This window comes from Ochotona princeps, chromosome 4, assembly GCF_030435755.1.
Source record: "Ochotona princeps isolate mOchPri1 chromosome 4, mOchPri1.hap1, whole genome shotgun sequence".
In the NCBI taxonomy this organism is placed as follows: domain Eukaryota; kingdom Metazoa; phylum Chordata; class Mammalia; order Lagomorpha; family Ochotonidae; genus Ochotona; species Ochotona princeps.
In genome coordinates, this window is record NC_080835.1 from 97,611,317 (window position 1) to 97,631,239 (window position 19,923).

Genomic DNA, 19,923 nt, shown 5'->3' on the forward strand with positions numbered 1-19,923 from the left:
AGGCAGCTCTGCTTCCATCAGTCGGATCCGACGCCCACTGTGTCCTCGCAGTTCGCTGGCCTTTCTTACCTCTTGCAGGGTGGAGGCGGAACCGGGCGGGGAGACAGGCGCTCCGCCCGACTCTCCTTGGGCAGGGGACGCTGAGGTACGGGAAGCAGGACTCTCAGAGCAGCACGAAGAGCCCCGAAACGGTGCTAGTGTTGGCCGAGGTCAGCCGCGGGCCCCCCTCCCGAGGCGCTACTACGAAGTGCGAACAGGGGACAAGCCAAATTACCTCAGGGATGACCGCGGTCCTTTCCGCCCCCTGACCTCGTCCCTCATCCCCGCCCATCCCTGCCCTCTGCCTCTTTTCCTTACCCATCCCTGCTCTCTGCCCGTTTTCCTGCCCATCCCCTCCCCCGCCCATCCCTGCTCTCTGCCCATCCCTGCTCTCTGCCCCTTCCCCTGCCCGCCCCCGGCCTCGCCCCTCCCCCAGCCCGCCCGCGCATCCCCTCCCCTCGGTCCGGGCTCCCCGCGCCCTCTGCGCCTGCGCGCGGCGCCGCGGATGGTGGGCGCGGGCGCCGAGGCCCGTCCTCCGCGGAAGGCATTGGCCGCCGGCGGGCCGGGCTCTGCCTCGCGCCTGTGGTGGGAGCACGTGCTGGGGGCGGGAGCAGCGGCCGCAGCTATGGCGTCGTTACTTTGGGCAGGCGACGCAGGGGCGGCGGAGAGCGAGCGGCTGAACAGCCATGTAACCGCCACCCGGGGAGGGCAGACGGGCTGGGGGCCAGACCAGGGCGACTCCGTTGGGGTGGGGAGGGCGAGCCCTGCCGGCGTTTGGAGTGGGGTGTCAAGTGGGGAAGGGAGATGTGGGAAGGGTCTAGAAGAGGGCCACGGAGAAGGGGGACGGGGAGGGGGGAGGGCAAGACCTTGGTTTGAAAAGACAAAAACGAAAACACCTGTAAATCCAAGAAGGGAAAACAGCTGCTAGTCCTAAGGAGACTGTCTTATTAATATTATTGTTATTCACAACTTGGCCATTAAGCTAGCTTCCTTCTTAAACCAGTTTGCTTTCCGAGTCACCCTCTCCTTGGTGGTGGTGTGACCCACAAGTGTTTAGCACATTTAATCTGGAGGCCTGTTACAGAGAAACTTGGCCAAACGAGGATACCTCCATCTTCTTCCACACTTCCAGGAGACCTAGCCCTTAACGCTGGGAGGAAAGCTGTGCTGGGGTGGTCTTCAGAATCCCTTCCAGCCCCTTTGTAAGGAAGCACCACTCTTCACTGCTTGATGGTCTCTTTCCTAATATTGGTTGAAATTTGTGTCTTTCAATAGTTTTCAAACCTCATCCACACCCAGAAGAACCTTCATGGTGTTAGGAATACTGCAGCCCCAGGCATAGGTGAGTGCTGTTAGAGTAAAGTAGATTGGCTTTAACTGACTCTCAAAATATTGCCTTCATCATGCCCCTGCCTACTGAAATGCCTTGGTTCTGTTGGTTTAAAGCCCTTCCCGATCATTCCCTACTCCATGAAAGGACTCTTCCTGCCAGTGTGCACCGTGTAGAGCAGAGGAAGTTTGCACTGCGTGCCCCTGTCTTCACTGTCATTGTTTCTCTTCCTTTTAGATGATTCTTTTAACATCGATGAAAATGAAGAAGATGATATAGGTAGGAGATTAGTTTGCGCATGTCTGTTAACATTCTGTTTCAGTTTATCCTCATTTTTGCAGCTGAAGGAATAATCAGTCTCCACCAGAAAATCACAGGATTTGTGTGTTTTTTCACTTGGGAATATCACACACACACAAAACTTTGAAGTGAAGTATATGGGTCTTTTATAGATGTTGAAGTGGGGCATATAACTAATGGATTGAAATTTTCATCCGACATGGAATAATCAGTCTCATGAAGATGGACACAGGTTTACCTGAGGTGTCACAGCAGATAATAAAGTATTCTGAATGCCATGTCGCTCTTTCTAGAACCTTTAAGATGACAGATGGGAATAAAGGCAGTTGCTTGCTTAACAATCACTAGGTCGGGAAAAGCAGGTTATTAGATGGCCATTCAGTAATATTAATGTTCCTTCCTTTTATTTTTACTTTTGAAGTGGACTTGGCAGCTAATTCACTCTTAAACAAATTAATCCGTCAGTCATTGGTAGAATCCAGTCACCGAGTTGAAGTCTTACAGAAGGATCCTAGCTCTCCACTCTATTCAGTAAAGACATTTGAAGAGCTGAGACTGTGAGTATTTTTTAGCTCTTTTTGTAAGAGAAAATGCTGGAAAGCACAACGTGGAAAAAGCTAACCTACTAATAGTAAAACCATCAGAACTGCCTTTTTTTCCCCTAAATCACGTATACATATTACATCCAGCTGAACTACAGCTCAAAGAACACTAGGATACCTGAGTGTCCTAACAAAATGAGCACATTGTTGTAGAAAACAAACTTACTCTTGCACTGATAAGGGAGGAATACTAAAACAGACACTGCCCGTATTGCTAGTCTCCATATCAGAATCCAGATACAAGGGCATTGATGAGAAAAATATCAACGCCATTTGTGGAAAAAAAAAAACAGTGTATGTCAAATTACTTTCTACTTATGTAGAAAAGATAACCCTTCAGGAAAACTGGTATACTTCTCTTAGTAGGTTTTTTTTCTTTTTTGCTTTGTTTGAAACGAAGTTCAGCCCTGGACCCTTACCACCATACTTAGCTTGGGCTTGTAGCATAACTCGGTAGTTTAAGGGCTCAGCAGTACAGGCATGATTGCACTGTTTAGGAGTTGAGGTGTGAGTAAAAGTTTCTAACTCTTTAAAGCTCAGTTGCAGAGTGGCTTAATTTAGAATTCACCTTTCAAGTGTACATTTCTGAAGCTGTTTTTGAAGCTGCTTAGCAACCCCAGGCTCTAGGTGGCTTTTTGTTTTGTTTTGTTTTTGACAGAAAAGAAGAGTTACTAAGAGGGATCTATGCAATGGGATTTAACAGACCTTCCAAAATCCAAGAGATGGCACTCCCCATGATGCTTGCACATCCGTGAGTTTCAAGTGTGGTTGTATTCTAACCTGGTTATTTTTATTCTCTTCAATTCATGCCTGCATTATTGTATTGGTTTATGTCTAGTGGTCTCCTCTCTTCTGCAGACCCCAGAATCTCATAGCCCAGAGCCAGTCTGGAACAGGGAAAACAGCTGCCTTTGTCTTGGCAATGCTAAGCAGAGTGAATGCACTGGAACTATTCCCTCAGGTAAGGAAAGACTGGTGGCGGGGGGTGGGGGACTCCTTAGGATGCCATCGTGTCTTGGTGATAGGTGATAGTACTGAAATTTTGTGATTACTGCATTGACATGCTTGGGATAGACATTCTTCTGTAAGTTCAGAGAGCACTGGACAACCAAATGGGGCCGAGGTAGAAAACACAAGTTTTACAGTCCAACTAGAAATTCCACTTACTAGCCACTCATCCTATTGGCCCAGTGTCACAGGCAAGTATGTGAATCTGGATCTTTTACCCTGTCTGTAAGGCAACGAATGATAGTGCCTCAGAATGAATAGATCTTAGCTGTTCTCTTCACCCTTGAGTCCTAATATTGTGCCCAATGTGTAGAAATCACTCATTAAACATTGGGTTCATGAATGCATGGATAGATGGATGGATGGTTATAGGATTATCATACAGATTCAGTGACACAATATACATTTTTAATAGTATTCTTAGAATAAAGCAGGAATGTGGTATTTGCTTGTCATATAACTGTGGAGCCAAGAGTTCATCTGTTCCCCCTCGGCGATTTAGCAGGAAAGGGAGCTGCTGCTTAGGTAGGGAGCATCTTTGCTGCATTTGCAGAGTGACTGAACAGTGTGACGCCCACTAACATGGTTCTGCTAGCCTAGTTTTCACATGTGAAAAATATCCAAGATGCACTTTCTGACTCACTTGACAAGCTGAGGTCCCATATGCACCAAGTAAATGCTGTAAAGGAGCACAAGGGCTCTCTTAGCAAGCTCCCCCTGTGATGAACAAGATAAGCTCTGGGCACAGAAGGCATGGGAGACCTTGTACATTGTAGACAAGCTCAGTGACATTATATTTGACACTCGGTAGTATCAGTGAAAGTTCTTCCGGGTAAGTTGTGCTTGAGCACATGTTTAAAAGTGCCTGGAAAATTTTTTTGGCATTCTGATTTCCATCTCCATCACAGATCCCTGATGGAAACACATAAATGATTAGATGCCACCAGTTTCTTCCACCAGCCAGCATCACCATGTTTAGTTGGAACATCCTTCTGAGGAGGTTGGTTGGTAGGGAGGTAGATAGGAAATGTAGATGGAGTGGATCAAGCAGGGACTGTTCTGGAAGGAGACAGACCTTTGGTGGTCAGAAGCAGTGCAGACTGAGCTCAGGCTATAACTGACTTTGGCTCCCTCTCTCTCATTGACTCACATCCTTCTCACATCCCATCAATCCCACACCAAAAAGGATGACTAGGAATGTGTGTGTCTGAATAACACTTTAGAGGAAAAGAAGTAAAGGCTAGCTGTTCCTGCATGTTCCTGCCCCTTCCCCTCTGTTACTTGGCACTCACCTCGAACATGTTAACTTTTAAAGTATATTCAATTTAAACCACTCAACCTAAATCTCCAGTTTACCACTGCCCACAGTAGCATGACCAGAGTTGGAGGAACAACCTGTAATTGAGAAAGTAGGAAATGAGACAGACAAAAGATAAAAAACTATGAAAGGGGGCAGCCAGAGGGAAGCCTCCTTCTCTGCGGAAGGAGATCAACCTAGAAGACTCACTGCCTCAGTCTTTTATTGAGGTGCTTTGGGAATCAGATTACAGCAGTGAATGTGACACAAATGTGGCTAGTTATATTCCATATTGCTGTTAACCAGCCAGTGTTTGATGATCAGGAAGCAGTAGCGGGACCCAAGTGTAGAGGTCAGTAAGTGCATGTCTCAAGGATGTCTCAGAGCACACTGGCCTGTGGCCTTGGACCATTGCCCAACTGTGGACCCTTGTTCACAAGCCTCAACGTTGGTCTTGCTCACGAGTTTTGCTCACTCGTGGACCATTGCCTGTAGAGTGCAGAGTTTGACTTCGATCTCCAGCACCAGCAGTCTGAACTCACAATTCCAGGAACAGCATGCTCTACTCTTCCATATCAAGTCAGTGTTATTTTTTACAAACTACCAGGAGCTCCTAAGTCTCCATTTAGATTTCTGTAGTTCTCCCTGTAGAACTTTTATAAAGTTTGAACAATGGCTGGTATAAACTTTTCTCCTGCCCTCTTTTTCTGATAGTGCCTCTGCCTGGCTCCTACTTATGAACTGGCTCTGCAAACTGGTCGTGTGGTCGAGCAGATGGGAAAATTCTGCTTGGATGTTCAAGTGATGTATGCCATTCGAGGGAATCGAAGTATGTACCAGTAAGCCATTGCTGCCCAAAAATGGCAGCTTCACCATTAACAGCAGTGTGGCTTCTCAGCTTTCTCATCGCTCTCTCTAAAGTGGGAGATTAATAGCACCTGTTTCTATTGTATTTGTGTGAGACTAGACTGTTTTGTGCAGAATTTTTTTTTTCTTCTCAGTGTTTCTCATATTAAACAGAGAAACTTCAAAACAGTTAGAAGACAGGAGTGAGTCTTCCTATCCCACCAGACTTCAGCATAGCAATATTACTAACAGGACCTTGGCCTTTGTTTCTTGCCTTTTGTTTTGACTTGCTCTAACCAAGTAAATGTGCTTGTTTTCACTGAGTATTTATTTTTAAGAAAAAAAAAATGGAGACTTTTATATACCATTCATTCTGTTGGCTACTTACACAGTGTTTTGTAATTTGTTTAATATAAAGAACTGATGTGCATTTAGATTGTTTTTTCTTTGGGAAAGATTTGTAGTTCTCCTAGATGTGCAGTATTTCTGAAAGACAAAGTGACTTTTGAATGATCATGAGCTAGAATCAAATACACAAGTCTATTAAAATAAACTAGAAATTTGCAATTTTATCCTAAAACTGTACAAAGTCATAAACACCATGACCCTGAGGGTTTGCTCTTGAAAATCATTACAATCTGTGCTTTTGCTTAGGAATTTTCTGTTGTGTTGCCCTGTTGGAGTGAGGCAATTTACATCTGAAGGAAAGCCTAAGACCCTTGTTTTCTCCTAGTTCCCAGAGGCACTGAGATCACCAAACAGATTGTCATTGGGACTCCTGGGACTGTCTTAGATTGGTGTTTTAAGAGAAAATTAATTGACTTGACTAAGATCCGTGTGTTTGTCCTGGATGAAGCTGACGTGATGATTGACACCCAAGGATTCTCAGATCAGAGTATTCGTATTCAAAGGTAACTCAGAGCCATCCCTTCTTCCTGGGTCTCTGTCTTGGTGAACAGTGCCGTTTGCCTACTGCTCCTAACTATCGTTGTTGCTTAATTCCTTACCACCTCTGCCTCTAAAACAAATCCAAGTCTTCATTGTTTTCACTAGCTCGTAGGGTCTTTGGATTGCCACAGTTTTCCAGCATCTTCCCCTTCTTGGCTTTAGCGTTATAATCCAACATTGCAGATGGAATCTACATGAGTCTACACAGTTTTCCAGTAGTGTTTTCTGTTTTAAGCAGAATCCTGAAGAGGTTCTGTTCAAACCTGAGAAGACTATTGGGAGGATCCAATAGATAACTAGACAGAGCAGAGAATACTATCACCTGGGACCAGGAGAGTGATGGTCTAGTCCTGACATGGTACCTGGTTCATAAATAAAGCATATCCTTTTCCTGTCCTGTCTAGTGGGATCACCCAAGGGTCTTAAAATTAGGTTACCAATCCCAATCTCAGACTTATTTAGACAATATGGTTTAGGAATTTGTATCACTTAGTTTTAAGTAACATGTTAAATTCAAATAGTATCATAAGAATTATAAACAGGAAATAAGGTTCCCTGCTCCACCCCCAAGTACTTTTTTCTGATACTGGCATTCACACTTTTAAATCATGTGTTTCCACTGCTATTGCTGATATTAGTCACTGCTGACTTCCTATTATGGTTGGTAGGAATTGGGATCTTCAGAACTGTCAGCCACTTCCCATTCATCTTCCCTGTATCACCTCTCCATGACTGTATTGTGAGAGTTTAGTTAAGAGTCTTGTTTTATTAATATTAATAATGGAGTTATTAATCAGATGCTCTCAATAAATAATTAAGTAGTAGTGTATTGTCATTATGTTCACTGCTTTGCTAAGCATTATCATAATTGTGTTTTTTCTAATACAGAGTTTCTTATAATTTGATAATTGCCTTTTTTTCATCTAGATAGCTTCACTATATAGAGATCTTTGGTTTTTTCCTGAGCTATTCCATTAAGTATGTTATAAGTCAGTGACATTTCTGAAGTCAATTACCTTTTAAAAATTAATGCGTTTCTGTTTTCTCTTGGAGATCTGTAGTCCCCTCCCTCTCGAGCTGTCTGACCTGAGTGCTTTCCAGGCCTCTGACACAGCTGCTGTCAGGGCTCTGCCCTTTGCTCTTTTACAGTTTTCAATATTTGCTGGACCCTGTTTCTTGGATTATTTCCACAATATGCTAGAGTATATTTTCTGTAATCAGTGACATGCTTTCATCTTCTTTTTTAATTCATGTTACTAGACGTTTAGTGCATCCTTTCATTCTTAAAATTTGTGCATGCCAATTCTAGGAAACTCGTTATTTCTTTCAGTAGGGAAGGAAACATCAGTATTTCACAGTGTTTCTGACTCTGATGCACACTTTATTTTAACCCTAGTTCTACATATTAGATGTATGTATTTTTTAGGCACTATTGCTTATTAAAAAAACATAAATGGAAAACTTTTTTTTTACAAAGAGAAGGTTAATAGAGCTATTCAGATATTATCTATACCCTAAAAATGTTTCCTTTTTATCTAATGGAACAGTTGGATGCTTGTTTTATTTCCAATTTCAATAATATCTCTCTGTAGCCTTCTTTAAAAAAAAAAAAAAAAAAAGGGCCCGGCAGCGTGGCCTAGTGGCTAAAGTCCTCGCCTTGAATGCCCTGGGATCCCATATAGGCCCGGTTCTAATCCCAGCAGCTCCACTTCCCATCCAGCTCCCTGCTTGTGGCCTGGGAAAGCAGGAGAGGACGGCCCAATTCTTTGGGACCCTGCACCCGCGTGGGAGACCCGGAAGAGGTTCCTGGTTCCTGGCTTCGGATCGGTGTGCATCGGCCCGTTGTGGCTTACTTGGGGAGTGAAACATCGGATGGAAGATCTTCCTCTCTGTCTCTCCTTCTCTCTGTATATCTGACTTTGTAATAAAATAAATAAATCTTTAAAAAAAAAAAAAACAAGATTTATTTATTTGTATTGGAAAGTCGGATTTACAAAGAGAAGGAGACAGAAAGATCTCCCATGTACTCTTTTACTCCCCAAATGGCTATAGTGGCCAGAACTGAACTGATCCAAAGCCAGAAGTTTCTTCCAGGTCTCCCACGTGGGTGCAGGGTTCCAAAGCTTTGTGATGTCCTCTACTGCTTTCCCAGGCCACAAGCAGGCAGCTGGATAGGAAGTGGAGCAGGTGGAACCCGAACCGGAGCCCACATGGGATCCTGGCACGTGCAAGATGAGGACTGTAGCCACTAGCCTACCTCACCTGCTTTCATGTGGTGATCCAACTAAAAACAGCCAAATGTAAAATTTATTTTGACTTACATATCTGCTCTAAGATAATGTTTACTAGCATTAGTCCAATGTGATACTATGTGATAAAAATGTTAAGTGTGAACAATTAAGATTTCACTTGCAACAGTATGTTTTTATTTATTTATTTTATAATTTTATCCTTTAGTTTTATTTTTTTCAACTTTGAGGCATAAGTGACAAAAATCATATGTATTCAGATATATAGTTTGATGTTTTGACATACATTGTGATTTCTGCAGTCTAGCTAATAATATATCTATCACCTTACAATTACCTTTTCATTTTGTTTTCTTAAAAACTTATTTCTAAGGCTCTAAAGATGCCTTTCCTTAATATCTTATTCAATGTATTTCAAAATTGGAGAAGGTTATTTTTTTGTCTCAAACTTTGAAAATATGATGCCATGGCCAGTCAGCATTTTTAAAAAAGATTTATTTATTTTTATTACAAACTCAGATATACAGAGAGGAGGAGAGAAAGAGAAGAAGCTCTTCCATTCGATGGTTCACTCCCCAAGTGAGCGCAACGGCTGGTGCTGTGCTGATCTGGGAGCCAGGAACCAGGAACCTCTTCCGGGTTTCCCACACAGGTGCAGGGTCCCAAAGGTTTGGGTTGTTCTCTACTGCTTTCCCAGGCCACAAGCAGGGAGCTGGATGGGAAGTGGAGCTGCTGGGATTAGAACTGGCATCCATATGGGATTCCAGTGTGTTGAAGGCAAGGACTTTAGCCACTAGGCCACGCCGCCAGGCCCCAGCCAGCATTTTTAATCTTTGCAGTGGCCAGCAACAGTGACAGTCATCTTACAAGCTTATGCTGAGGAAGCTGTCACCTTTCATTTCTATAGAGTTAGAAATATTAAATGGTTCTGCAAGTTTTAAAGAAATGGAAAAACAGTCGTGAAAGGCTCAGTATCAAAGATAAGCATACCGTACCACCTTTTTAGAAATCTTTTGAGGGGTTGGTATTGTGGCATAGTAGGTTAGGTTGCTGCAAACATCCCATGTAGTGCCAGTTCATGTCCTGACTGCTCCAGTTCTTATCCAGCTCCATGCTGGAGTGTCTGAGACAGCAGCAGAAGGTGGCCCCACCTGGCCCCAGTCACCACAGCTATTAGAGGGGTGAACCAACAAGTGAAATATCTCCCTCTTGCGTTCTCTCTCTCTCTCTCTCTCTCTCTTGTTCTGCAACTCTATTTTTCAAATAAATACATGAATCTGGTTTTTAAGAAAAAAGGTTATATACAAAATTGCAAGGCGTTTAGCTTTTTTTTTTTTAATGGCACTTTATGACCTGAATGGGATTTGCTAAAAAGTTATCCTTGCATTGTCTACTCCATTTGCAGATAACTGAGTAGAGGCTAGTTTGTTTTTGGATCAGGTATGAAAAATATGTTGTCTTATATTTTGTTTTATTAAAACTTCATAGAAGTTAAAAAGATGTTTTGAGGCCCTATTTCTGCTAATCAAAGCATGTTAAGAGGGAAGAACTTTTTTGTTAGTGCTGGGATTTGAGATATCACTTCCATGCTGTTGGTAAAATCAGAATGCACTCTAACCTGCTGGAGATGTGACATCTCTCATCCACATTTCCCCCATTTGTTCACCCACTTGACATTTTACTTGCAACCTCTGAACGAGGAAATGTTGACTGTGCTCTGTTCAGAGGGCTCTCGGGAATGATAGAATAAGGCATGTCTGTCTGTGTATGGCCAGCCAACTCAACACCCACTCTTCAGCTGAGCACTGGTGCTTTTGGAGAAGGAAAAATAAAAAAACTTTCAGCGCTGCGTTTCTTGCCCTAAATGTGTAAGATTGTCTGCAGATAGGCTCTTGTTGTTCCCTTCCCCATCACATCCAACCCCAGACTTTTCCTGGCACATCATGGTGTGTGTTTGTTTACCTTTCGCTGCAGTTGTGTGTGTCCTTCAGTCATTAAAACAACACAGTGATTTCGCTCTCTCTATCTGGTAGTATTCTCTGATTATTTCCTTCCTGTACATTGTGGATGGAATGTCTGTTGTCACTCTGAAGATTTCACTCCAAGTGTCTTTTTACTTTTTCAGCATTATTTGTGAATCATCCAAGTTTTGTTTGCTCCAGTCTATTTCACAGCAGAACTTACCTTTGCACATCTAGTCATGCTTGGCTAGCATTTCATGAGGAGTTAAGTAGTAATTGACAGCTCTGTGTGCATCAGTGGAACTTGTCCCTTGGGAAGCTTCCTTTGGGATGGCTGTCCTCTGGAGGGCACTAGGACTATGATATATCTCTCTTCTTCTTTGTGGCAGTTGGAGTCTGGCCAGTTCCTGGCATTTTGGAGCAGAATGGAAAGGTTCTACCATGTGATATGCATTCTTCTCTTTGATGTCTTATATTCAGGGTATACTCTAGTGACAAATCCTTACACAAAATATATGTCTAGTATTCTGCATACCTAGCTGCTTAAAGTAGGGGAGCCAAGTGATGTTTACACATAGTTTCAGCCAGCCGTCCTCCTGAAAATAATCCTAACCAGATGTCAAAACCGTCATGCTCTTACCAATAAGTCTACGTGTACACGTTAGTAAATGAAAAATTTAGAACTCCAGGAAAAATGAAATGGTCAAATAAGGCAAAGAAAATCCCTTTCATTTTCGACTCAAGACAGTGAAAAGTAAAAATCAGAACATCTATGTTTATTTAGCCTTCAATTTTTTTCAGTTTTTCTTCCTTTAGCTTGAAACAAAGTTACATTAGTGATGTTCTGTAGAAATGTAAGTCCAACCATATGTGTAATGTTAGATTTTCTAGTAGTCACATTAAATGTACACAGAGAGAGGAGAGATAATTGGGCATTTAGGCTGTTGGCTAAGACACCCATATCCCACATTAAGGTGCCTGGCTTTGATTGCTGGCTGTGGCTCCTAACTCCAGCTTGTTCCTGATGCAGACCTGACCTTGTAAACAGTGGTAATGGCTCCAGTGCGTTCTTGCCCCCCACGTGGAAGAGCTGGATGCCATTCCTGGCTCCTGGCTTAAGCCTGGCTCAGTCCCAATCACGGGTTTGCATTTGAATTGTGAATCCAGGGATAGGAGTACTCTCGCCTTCTTGCTGCCTCTTAAATAAATGAAAAGTCTTTTAAAAACATGAAAATAAGATTGTATTCTATTTAACCCAAGGTTTCAAGTTATGACAATGAGTAGTCAATATAAAAATAATGTACACAGTTTACTTTCTTTTTTGTATACTAAGCCTGTTTCCCTGGTCACCCTTTAGCTTTGTGTGACATTATAACCATGGAGAGCATCCATGAGTCTGCCTCACCTCAGGAGAAAACTAGCACCAGAAACCTCAAACCCTGCAAAGCACATGCCTCAACTTTGCTCTGAGCTCTGCATTCCACTCATGTATTTATATATGTTGTTGGCAGTAAGGAGGGGCAGGGCACGTGGCTGTTTGCTTGAAGATGCAGCTTGCCATGGCAGGCAGGTGCTCACTTGGGCAGGTGTGCTCAAAGCAGCTGATAGCAGGCCTGAGGTGCTGGCAGGAAAATGGCAACACAGCGGCTGTGTGACCGCTGTCTACCCTTCTCTTTGACAGAGCTTTACCCTCCGAATGTCAGATGCTCCTCTTCTCAGCAACCTTTGAGGACTCGGTGTGGCAGTTTGCTGAACGAATCATTCCTGATCCTAATGTTATCAAGTTGCGTAAAGAGGAGCTGACCCTGAACAACATCAGACAGTATTACGTGTTATGCGAGAACAGGAAAGACAAATACCAAGCACTGTGCAACATTTATGGTGGCATCACTATCGGCCAGGCCATCATCTTCTGTCAGGTAATCCCTGCTGAGCGTGTCCTCAGATTTCCCTGCACAGGAGCGTGGGGAACAGTAACAATAAATACCATTTTATGAAGCAGTGTTTTCAGCCCATTTCATGTGTTAACTAGTTTACTTATCAGAGCAGCTCTGAAATGAGGCTATTTGTATTTTATGAGTGACACTTGAAAAGTTTCAGTAATGAAATGGGATCTACAATATGATATGAAATAGCCTTCTTATTTAGAGGAGTTTCTTCTAACACTTCCACATTTAGTAGGTTGATGTTGATTGAAGCTTTTACAGAACATTCTTAAGAATGTTACTGTTGTTATCACCCTGTTTGAATTTTTGGCTAAAGCACCTGCCTGGCATACAGACAGCACTGAAACTGTGTTCACAGAATAAAAGCTTAGTTGTGGGAGCCAGCATTGTAGTTCAACATTTGGGACAGCCTTCTATCAGAAGGCCAACACAAGTCCCAGCTTTCTGCTAATGTGCCTGAGAAGGCAGTGGAGGATAACCCAAGTGTTTGCATCCCTGCTACCCATGTAGAAGACCCAGAGCAGATGGAGTTCCTGGCCCAGCCTTGGCTGTTGCAGGCTCTTGGAGAGTGAACCAGGAACTGCAAAATCTCTCTTTCTCACTCTGTTACTCAGCCTTTCCAATTAAAAAGAGAGAAAAGAAAGCGGGGAAATGAAGGGAAGGGAGAGAAATGAGGAAGGAGAAGAGCAGGGTAAAGGGAAAGGAATGGGAAGTGCCCAGCCCGGGCGGCTTGGTGACTTCAGGCAGGCTACTCGGCATTTTGAAATTTGGGAACGTTTGTTCTTGTCTTTAAACATATAAAACTAGTAACTGTTTCATTACATTGTTGTGAATGCACATGACCCTAGCACATGTAAAGATTTCATTTGGGTGCCTGGCACACATTAGTGTCATTGTTGTTATTGCATTGAATCATTTTGTCATTCTATCACCATGTTAAGTAAGTGAAACATGTTTATATCCGTTTCACGGGTGACGAACTGAGAGATTGTGACCCTTAGACACAGCGGCAGAGGGAGCGTCCCATGGCACATTGCAAGGCTGCTCAAGGAAGGAGGGAGAAGCGAAGCTCTCAGCTCACTTCCTCCTGTGCACTGCCCCAGACACATGAGCATTGCCAGCGCAGCCAATCTCATAAAACAGGGTGTGCAATGGCTCTCATGTTTCCACACAGACTCGTCGAAATGCCAAATGGCTGACTGTAGAAATGATGCAGGATGGCCACCAGGTGTCCTTGTTAAGCGGAGAGCTGACCGTGGAACAGCGGGCTTCCATCATCCAGAGGTTTCGAGATGGGAAAGAGAAGGTTCTTATAACAACCAACGTGTGTGCTCGAGGTGCGTGTTTTTAAAATCTGGTATTGGGATATAATTTTACTTAGGATAAAATGTATTCTTCTTAAGTGTGTAGATCAGTAAGTCCTTGTGAGAGTCACATAGCCATAACCATATGCAAAGGACAAAACATTAACTCCCCAAACTTCCTCATGCTGTTTTGTGGTCTCCTCCTCCCAGAATTATTGACAACAGCTGAAGATATTTCTGTTTCTAAGTTTTTGCCTCTCCTGGGATGCCTTATAAATGAAGTCAAATAGCACAGTGATTTTGAGTTTCATCGCTGCTGTTTTTATGTGTTAGCATTTGTTCCTTTGTACTATTTGTAGTAGTAATGTACACCAGTGGCGTGATGTACCATTGTAATGTACCATAGGTGGAGCATTACACCATTGAAGGGGATCTGGATTGTTTCCAGTTTGGAGCTATCTTTAATAAAGCTATAATAAAAAGTTGTATACAGGTCTTTGGGAACGTATCTGTTTTTGTCTCTTAGGTAGATACCTGCAAGTAAGATTCCTAGGTCATATGATGAGTGTACGTTTAGCTTTCTAAGATGCTGAAAAACTCTTTCCCACAGTGGTTATATCATTTTTGCATTCCCATCAGTAATGTCGGAGAGCTCCCGTTGCTCTGTATCCTTGCCAACAACTGGTATTATGACTTTTAGTAATTTAATCATTGTAGTAGGTATGTAGTTCTGTATCGTTTCGGTGTGTATTTGCATTCTTCTAATAATTAATGATGTTGAATATCTCAGGAGTTTTTTAAATGTTTATACTTTTAATTACTGAGAAAAGTCTTATTTTTTTTTTCAAGAGAAGCTTTCCTGCTTTTTTCATCTGTCTTTATATCCCTGCTTGGATTTCACACTTAAATTGTATTTCCTAGTTCATTCTTAGTTCAGCAAGTAGGGCTGAGAACCCTCTGTATTGGGAATCTGTCCTCTGATGAGTAGCCTGAAAAAGGGTGAAGTCACTGGTCCTTCACCACTGCCTGTTTCAACTGGTGCCACCCAATGGAACTGCTTGAAATGATGAAAGTGTGCTGTGCTGTGAAGTGTGACTAACATTATTAAGGGACTGAATTATTTAAATTTAAATATCCACATGGAATTATCAGTTACCATACTGGACAGCACAACTCTTTAGACCCTAAAGTAGAGGTTGAATACCTTTTTTTTCTGCCAGAGGTCATTGAATATTATAACATCACCTGTGGGCCATGCAAAATAATCAATTTAAATACTAACCTGCTGCCGGCATTGTGGCATAGCAGGTATAAGTGCTGTCTGTTATCCTGGCATCCCACATAGGCACCAGTGCATGTTCCAGCTGTCCCACTTCTAATCCAGCTCCCTGCTAATGGCCTGGGAAAAGCAATGGAAAATGGCCCAACTGTTTGGGCCCCTGTCACCCACATGGGAGATAGATGAAACTCATGTCACTTAGCTTTGATCTGGTCCAGCACTGGCCATCATAGACACCTGAGGAGTGAGCCAGCTGTTGAAAGATGTTGAAAGATCTTACTTCTCTCCCTCTGCCCCCTCCTCTCTCTCTGCGTCTCTCTAACTCTGAATTTCAAAATACATTTTTAAATAAAAAGAAGAGTAATAGGCTTGCTATAGATTTACTGAATTTTGAGTCTGACCTGCCATTGCTTTGATATACCAACCAAGTGATTTCACAGGTGTTACACTGCCTGCAGGCCAAATGTTCCCCTCCCTGCCCTAAATTACACAGAGCCCAGGGTGCTGCAGAGGAAGCTGGCAGGGCAGCCTTCTAGTGTTGCAGGGTGAAAGGCACCAAGTTAGAGAAGACTTTGTAGGCAACACTAGACTTCAAAGAGTTGTGGTTCACTTGGATGAGAATTTGTAGTTTGAGAAATGGGCAGATCTTGTGACTGAAGTGTGGTACTTGTGAGTCAAGGGAGGAGAAGGTAAAACTTTAGGTGCTTTGAGGTCTTGAATTGTTTGAGTGGTGGGTTGTAAACACATTCTGCCCTGGACGTTGATGTATTGATTGTCTTAGGTGAGAGTATAGGAGTGGGTTCAGAGACAGGGAGACCAGTTTGGAGTTGAGGCACAGGTTAATAAAGATCCAAGGCTGACTTGTTGTGTAACAGGTTAAGCATTCCATATCAGAGTGGCAGTTCTGGCCCCAGCTCCTCTACTTACAGTCCAGCTCCCTGCTAAGGTGCATAGAAAGGCAGCAGAAAATGACCCAAGTACTGGGCCCCGTCCCTTGTCGGGGAGGCTGAGACAGAATTACTAGCTCCTGACTTCAGCCTGGCCCAGGCCTGATGGTTGCAGCCATTTAGGGAGAGAAGCAGCGGGTGGAAGATCTCTCTTCTTCCTTCCCTTTTTCCACTCTTCTCTGCCCACACTCATCTGTCTGTCTTTCCCTCTCTGTCACACTGCCTCTCAAGTGACTTTAAGAAAATAGAACCTTGCTAGCACATTGATCAAGGGATGCAGCAAAGCTGGGATCTCATAATGGATCAAGGGTGCAAGGCCTAGGGGCCTACTAGGGACTTGGTACAGTAGAGGCAGAGGGGAGTGTGGCTGCTCTGTGGTCTTGGTGAGAGACCTCTCCCTCTCCTTCCCTCACTCCCTCACACCCTCCCCCACCATCCATCCCTCACACACACACAGAAACCCCCATTCACACAAGCATGTGCGTACTTTCTGCATGTTTAGTCTGTTGGTGCTATCACCCTGCGTCACAGCATGGAAGCAACTTTCTGAGCAAAGCACTGATTTCAGTCCTATAAAACTAGCCTCTATTTATACATTGTATCTGTGACAAGAACTCCCTCAGCAAGCATGGTCCCTGAATGGCTGTGTCCTGTCAAAAAATGTCCCAGGACCCTGTGGTGTTTTTCCTCTTCCAGGGATTGATGTGAAGCAGGTCACGATTGTTGTGAATTTCGATCTCCCTGTCAACCAATTAGAGGAGCCGGACTATGAGACGTACCTCCACCGCATAGGGCGCACAGGACGCTTTGGGAAGAAGGGTCTTGCCTTCAACATGATTGAAGTGGATAAACTGCCCCTGCTGATGAAGATTCAGGAGCACTTCAGTGAGTGCTTCCACTGTGGCTTCAGCTCAGGCCTCTGCTGCTGCCAGGGCTGTTGGGCATTGGGGAGCTCAGGCCCAGGAGCTCGCCATAAAGGGCAGGCTGATGCCATCCAAAGGGAGATTCAGACTCCCAGACCCAGGGTGCTTGTCGGAGGTGACTGAGTACAGAATTGGCATGTGGTGCTTCAGGAGAAGCATTCAGATCAGCTGGAACTAGTGATGTGAGTTCAGTTGTCCACACTGCAACTCCCTCTGGAATCCAAAGCAGCTTTTCTCGTCCCATAGTGAACTGTAAGCTACGTAATCAGGTCCTTTAAGATCAGCTTCCCCTTTCGTTACTCATTTCATCTCTGCCCTACTCTCCCATAAAGGATGGATGCTGAATTCTAGCTCTGCAGCCCCTCTTCCAGCCACGTCTTCACAGGGCAGGGGCCTTGCACTGGACAAGTGCACCCTGATGGAGCTTTGTGATTTGGGATCTCCCGTAAAGTCCACAATGTGTGTGGGGAGCAGACCTGGAGAAGCATCTTTGTCTTCAAGGACAGTGGTGCTCAGCCTTTGCTGGAAGCAGTGAGCACTATCCAGGAAGATGCAGCCCGGCACACAGATGCCATTTGAACTCTTTATTTTAAAGGGGTGTCGACAGTCGCTCCTCCCCTGACCCTCCAGAGAAGTACATTAAGCACCTCTCTGTGAGGCTAGCAGGAGGAGCCAGACCGTTTGCTAGAGAATCCCAAGGACTGCTCTTGAGAAAGAACAGCAGTGTAGGATCCTCAGTCCTCCCTAGGGTGTCATCACGGTCACTGCCCACACTTTGCGCCCCCAAGGTATCTAGATAAGTGTGTTCTAAGGGCAGGTGCATTCAATATTCTTTGCTCTTTTAGTTAGTATTGGTTGGGTTGGTTTTTTGTTTCTTTTTTTTTTTTTTTTAAGATCTAATTATTTTGGGGTGTGGCATGGTAGCCTAGTGGCTTAAAGTCCTTGCCTTGCATACACCAGGATCCCATATGGGCACTGGTTCATATCCTGGCACACTGCTTCCAGTCCAGCTCCCTGCTTGTGGCCTGAAAAAGCAGTGGAGGATGGTCCAAAGCCGTAGGACCATGAACCTGCATGGGAGACCCAGGGAAAGCTCCTGGCTCCTGGCTTCAGATCACAACTCCAACCATTGCAACCACTTGAGGAGTGAACCAGTTTCCCAGGCCACAAGCAGGAAGCTGAATGGGAAGTAGAGCTGCTGGGATTGGAACTGGCGCCCATATGGGATCCCAGCATGTTCAAGGTGAGGACTTTAGCCGCTAGGCTATAGCACCGGGCCCAAATATATCTTTTTTAAATAGATCTTTTTTCTTATAAAAAAATCTGTACATAGTTTAGACCCACCACAATGGCTCAGTAGCTAAATCCTCACTTTGTACCTACTGGGATCCCATATGGGTGCCAGTTCTTGTCCCGGCTGCCCCACTTCATTTACAGCTTCCTATTCATGGCCTCGGAAAGTTAGCAGAGGATGGCTCAAAGCTTTGGGACACTGCACCGAGGTGGGAGACCCAAAAGAAGCTCCTGGCTCCTGCTTCGGATCAGCTTAACTCCAACCGTTGCAGCCATTTGGGGAGTAAACCAGGAAACTGGCTGGGAAGTGGAGCAGCTGTAACAGGAACCACGCCCATATAGGACCCCAGCACTCGCAAGGGGGAGGATTAGCCAGTCGAGCCGTTGGGTTATTTGATATATTTCTCATGTTCCACCTCATGGCTTTCTGTGCAGGATGTCACAGGAACAATTATTTCCAGAGGTTTTGCTATCTTAAATTCCAAATTAGGTGACATGAAGTTCCCCTTAGATCCAGGTTAAGACTATTTCTATTGTCTTTTGTTCTTTCAGACCGAAATATTAAGCAGCTGGACCCTGAAGACATGGATGAGATTGAAAAGATTGAATACTGAAGAAAGAACTTTATTGTTTGTGAAATATCCTAGTTTAAGTGAGAATGTCCCCGTGGGTTTTGAAGGTAATTTTTTTTTTTTTCAATGTTTGAGGCTCTTTCAACAAAAAACTTTTGAAGATGGCATAGTCATGGTATTTGTTCAGAGACTTGAGATCTTTCTGAAACCAGGTTGATGTGAAGCACGTGACCTTTTTGAATAAAAAACCAAGATATTTCTTACTCTAATCTTTTCACAGATAAATGTCTCCTTGGGTCTACTTGTCCACTTGGGATTTATGTATTTATAGCACTGTCTCCTGTGAGGATCCTACAGTACCACTAGATGGCAGTAGAACGTTGCTGGTTTGGAAATTTGAGCTAGTAGGCCAACCAAGAAAGCTCAGGTCTTCAGGTCTCGGCACCCCTTCCTGCCCTTGATGCCTCGCCGCCTCCACCCCTTCACCCTCTTCTCTTGGTGCACACACATTCCTAGGTGAGGATAAAATCTTTAAAATCTTCAAAAATGTGAAACAAGTTAGAAGAGAGGGCATTTTACATTTTTAATGTCAAGTGACATACAGAATTTCAGAATACTTTTCTGTTGTGCTTCTCCCTGTCTTCACATTAAAGATGATAGTCTCCATTACTTATTTTGTAGTCTCTGGAAAATGTGGTTTTATTAGAGGCTTTTTTTAAATATTAAATACATTTTTTATTTTTGACAATCTTTACATTGTTGACTAGGGTAAAAGGGTACAAGGGCTGTAGGAAAGTGGGTAAGACTATTAGTTCCCTATTGTTTCCTTCATGTATCTGAGGTAAAGGGAATATTAAGGGAGAAGCCCCACCCAGTCTCCCACCCACCCCAGGTCCCCGATGTGGGGCATGCTCTGAGATCCTTGCTCAAGTGGTTTTGATATTTCTCCAGTTATGAATCGCTGCCAGTCTCGCCACTCCAGGCACGATGAGGTTGTTGAAGAATCCGCTGATTGACATAGTCCATCATGGAGTCTTCATTTGTCTAGTATTTCGCTGCCAACATATAGCTGAGGTGGT

At 43.8% G+C, this 19,923-nt stretch overlaps 1 protein-coding gene across 1 annotated transcript; it reads left to right on the plus strand.

Annotated features, from left to right (window-relative positions):
- The first annotated feature begins 583 nt into the window (after nt 1–583).
- LOC131480114 (ATP-dependent RNA helicase DDX25) lies at nt 584–19,113 on the plus strand. Its single transcript, XM_058662571.1, has 12 exons — nt 584–727; nt 1,315–1,381; nt 1,607–1,648; nt 2,091–2,226; nt 2,930–3,022; nt 3,130–3,232; nt 5,291–5,405; nt 6,156–6,333; nt 12,262–12,499; nt 13,701–13,863; nt 16,753–16,941; nt 18,825–19,113. The coding sequence occupies exons 1-12, from the start codon at nt 665–667 to the stop codon at nt 18,884–18,886; spliced, it is 1,449 nt and encodes a 482-aa protein (XP_058518554.1). The 5' UTR covers nt 584–664; the 3' UTR covers nt 18,887–19,113.
- Nucleotides 19,114–19,923: the final 810 nt, after the last annotated feature.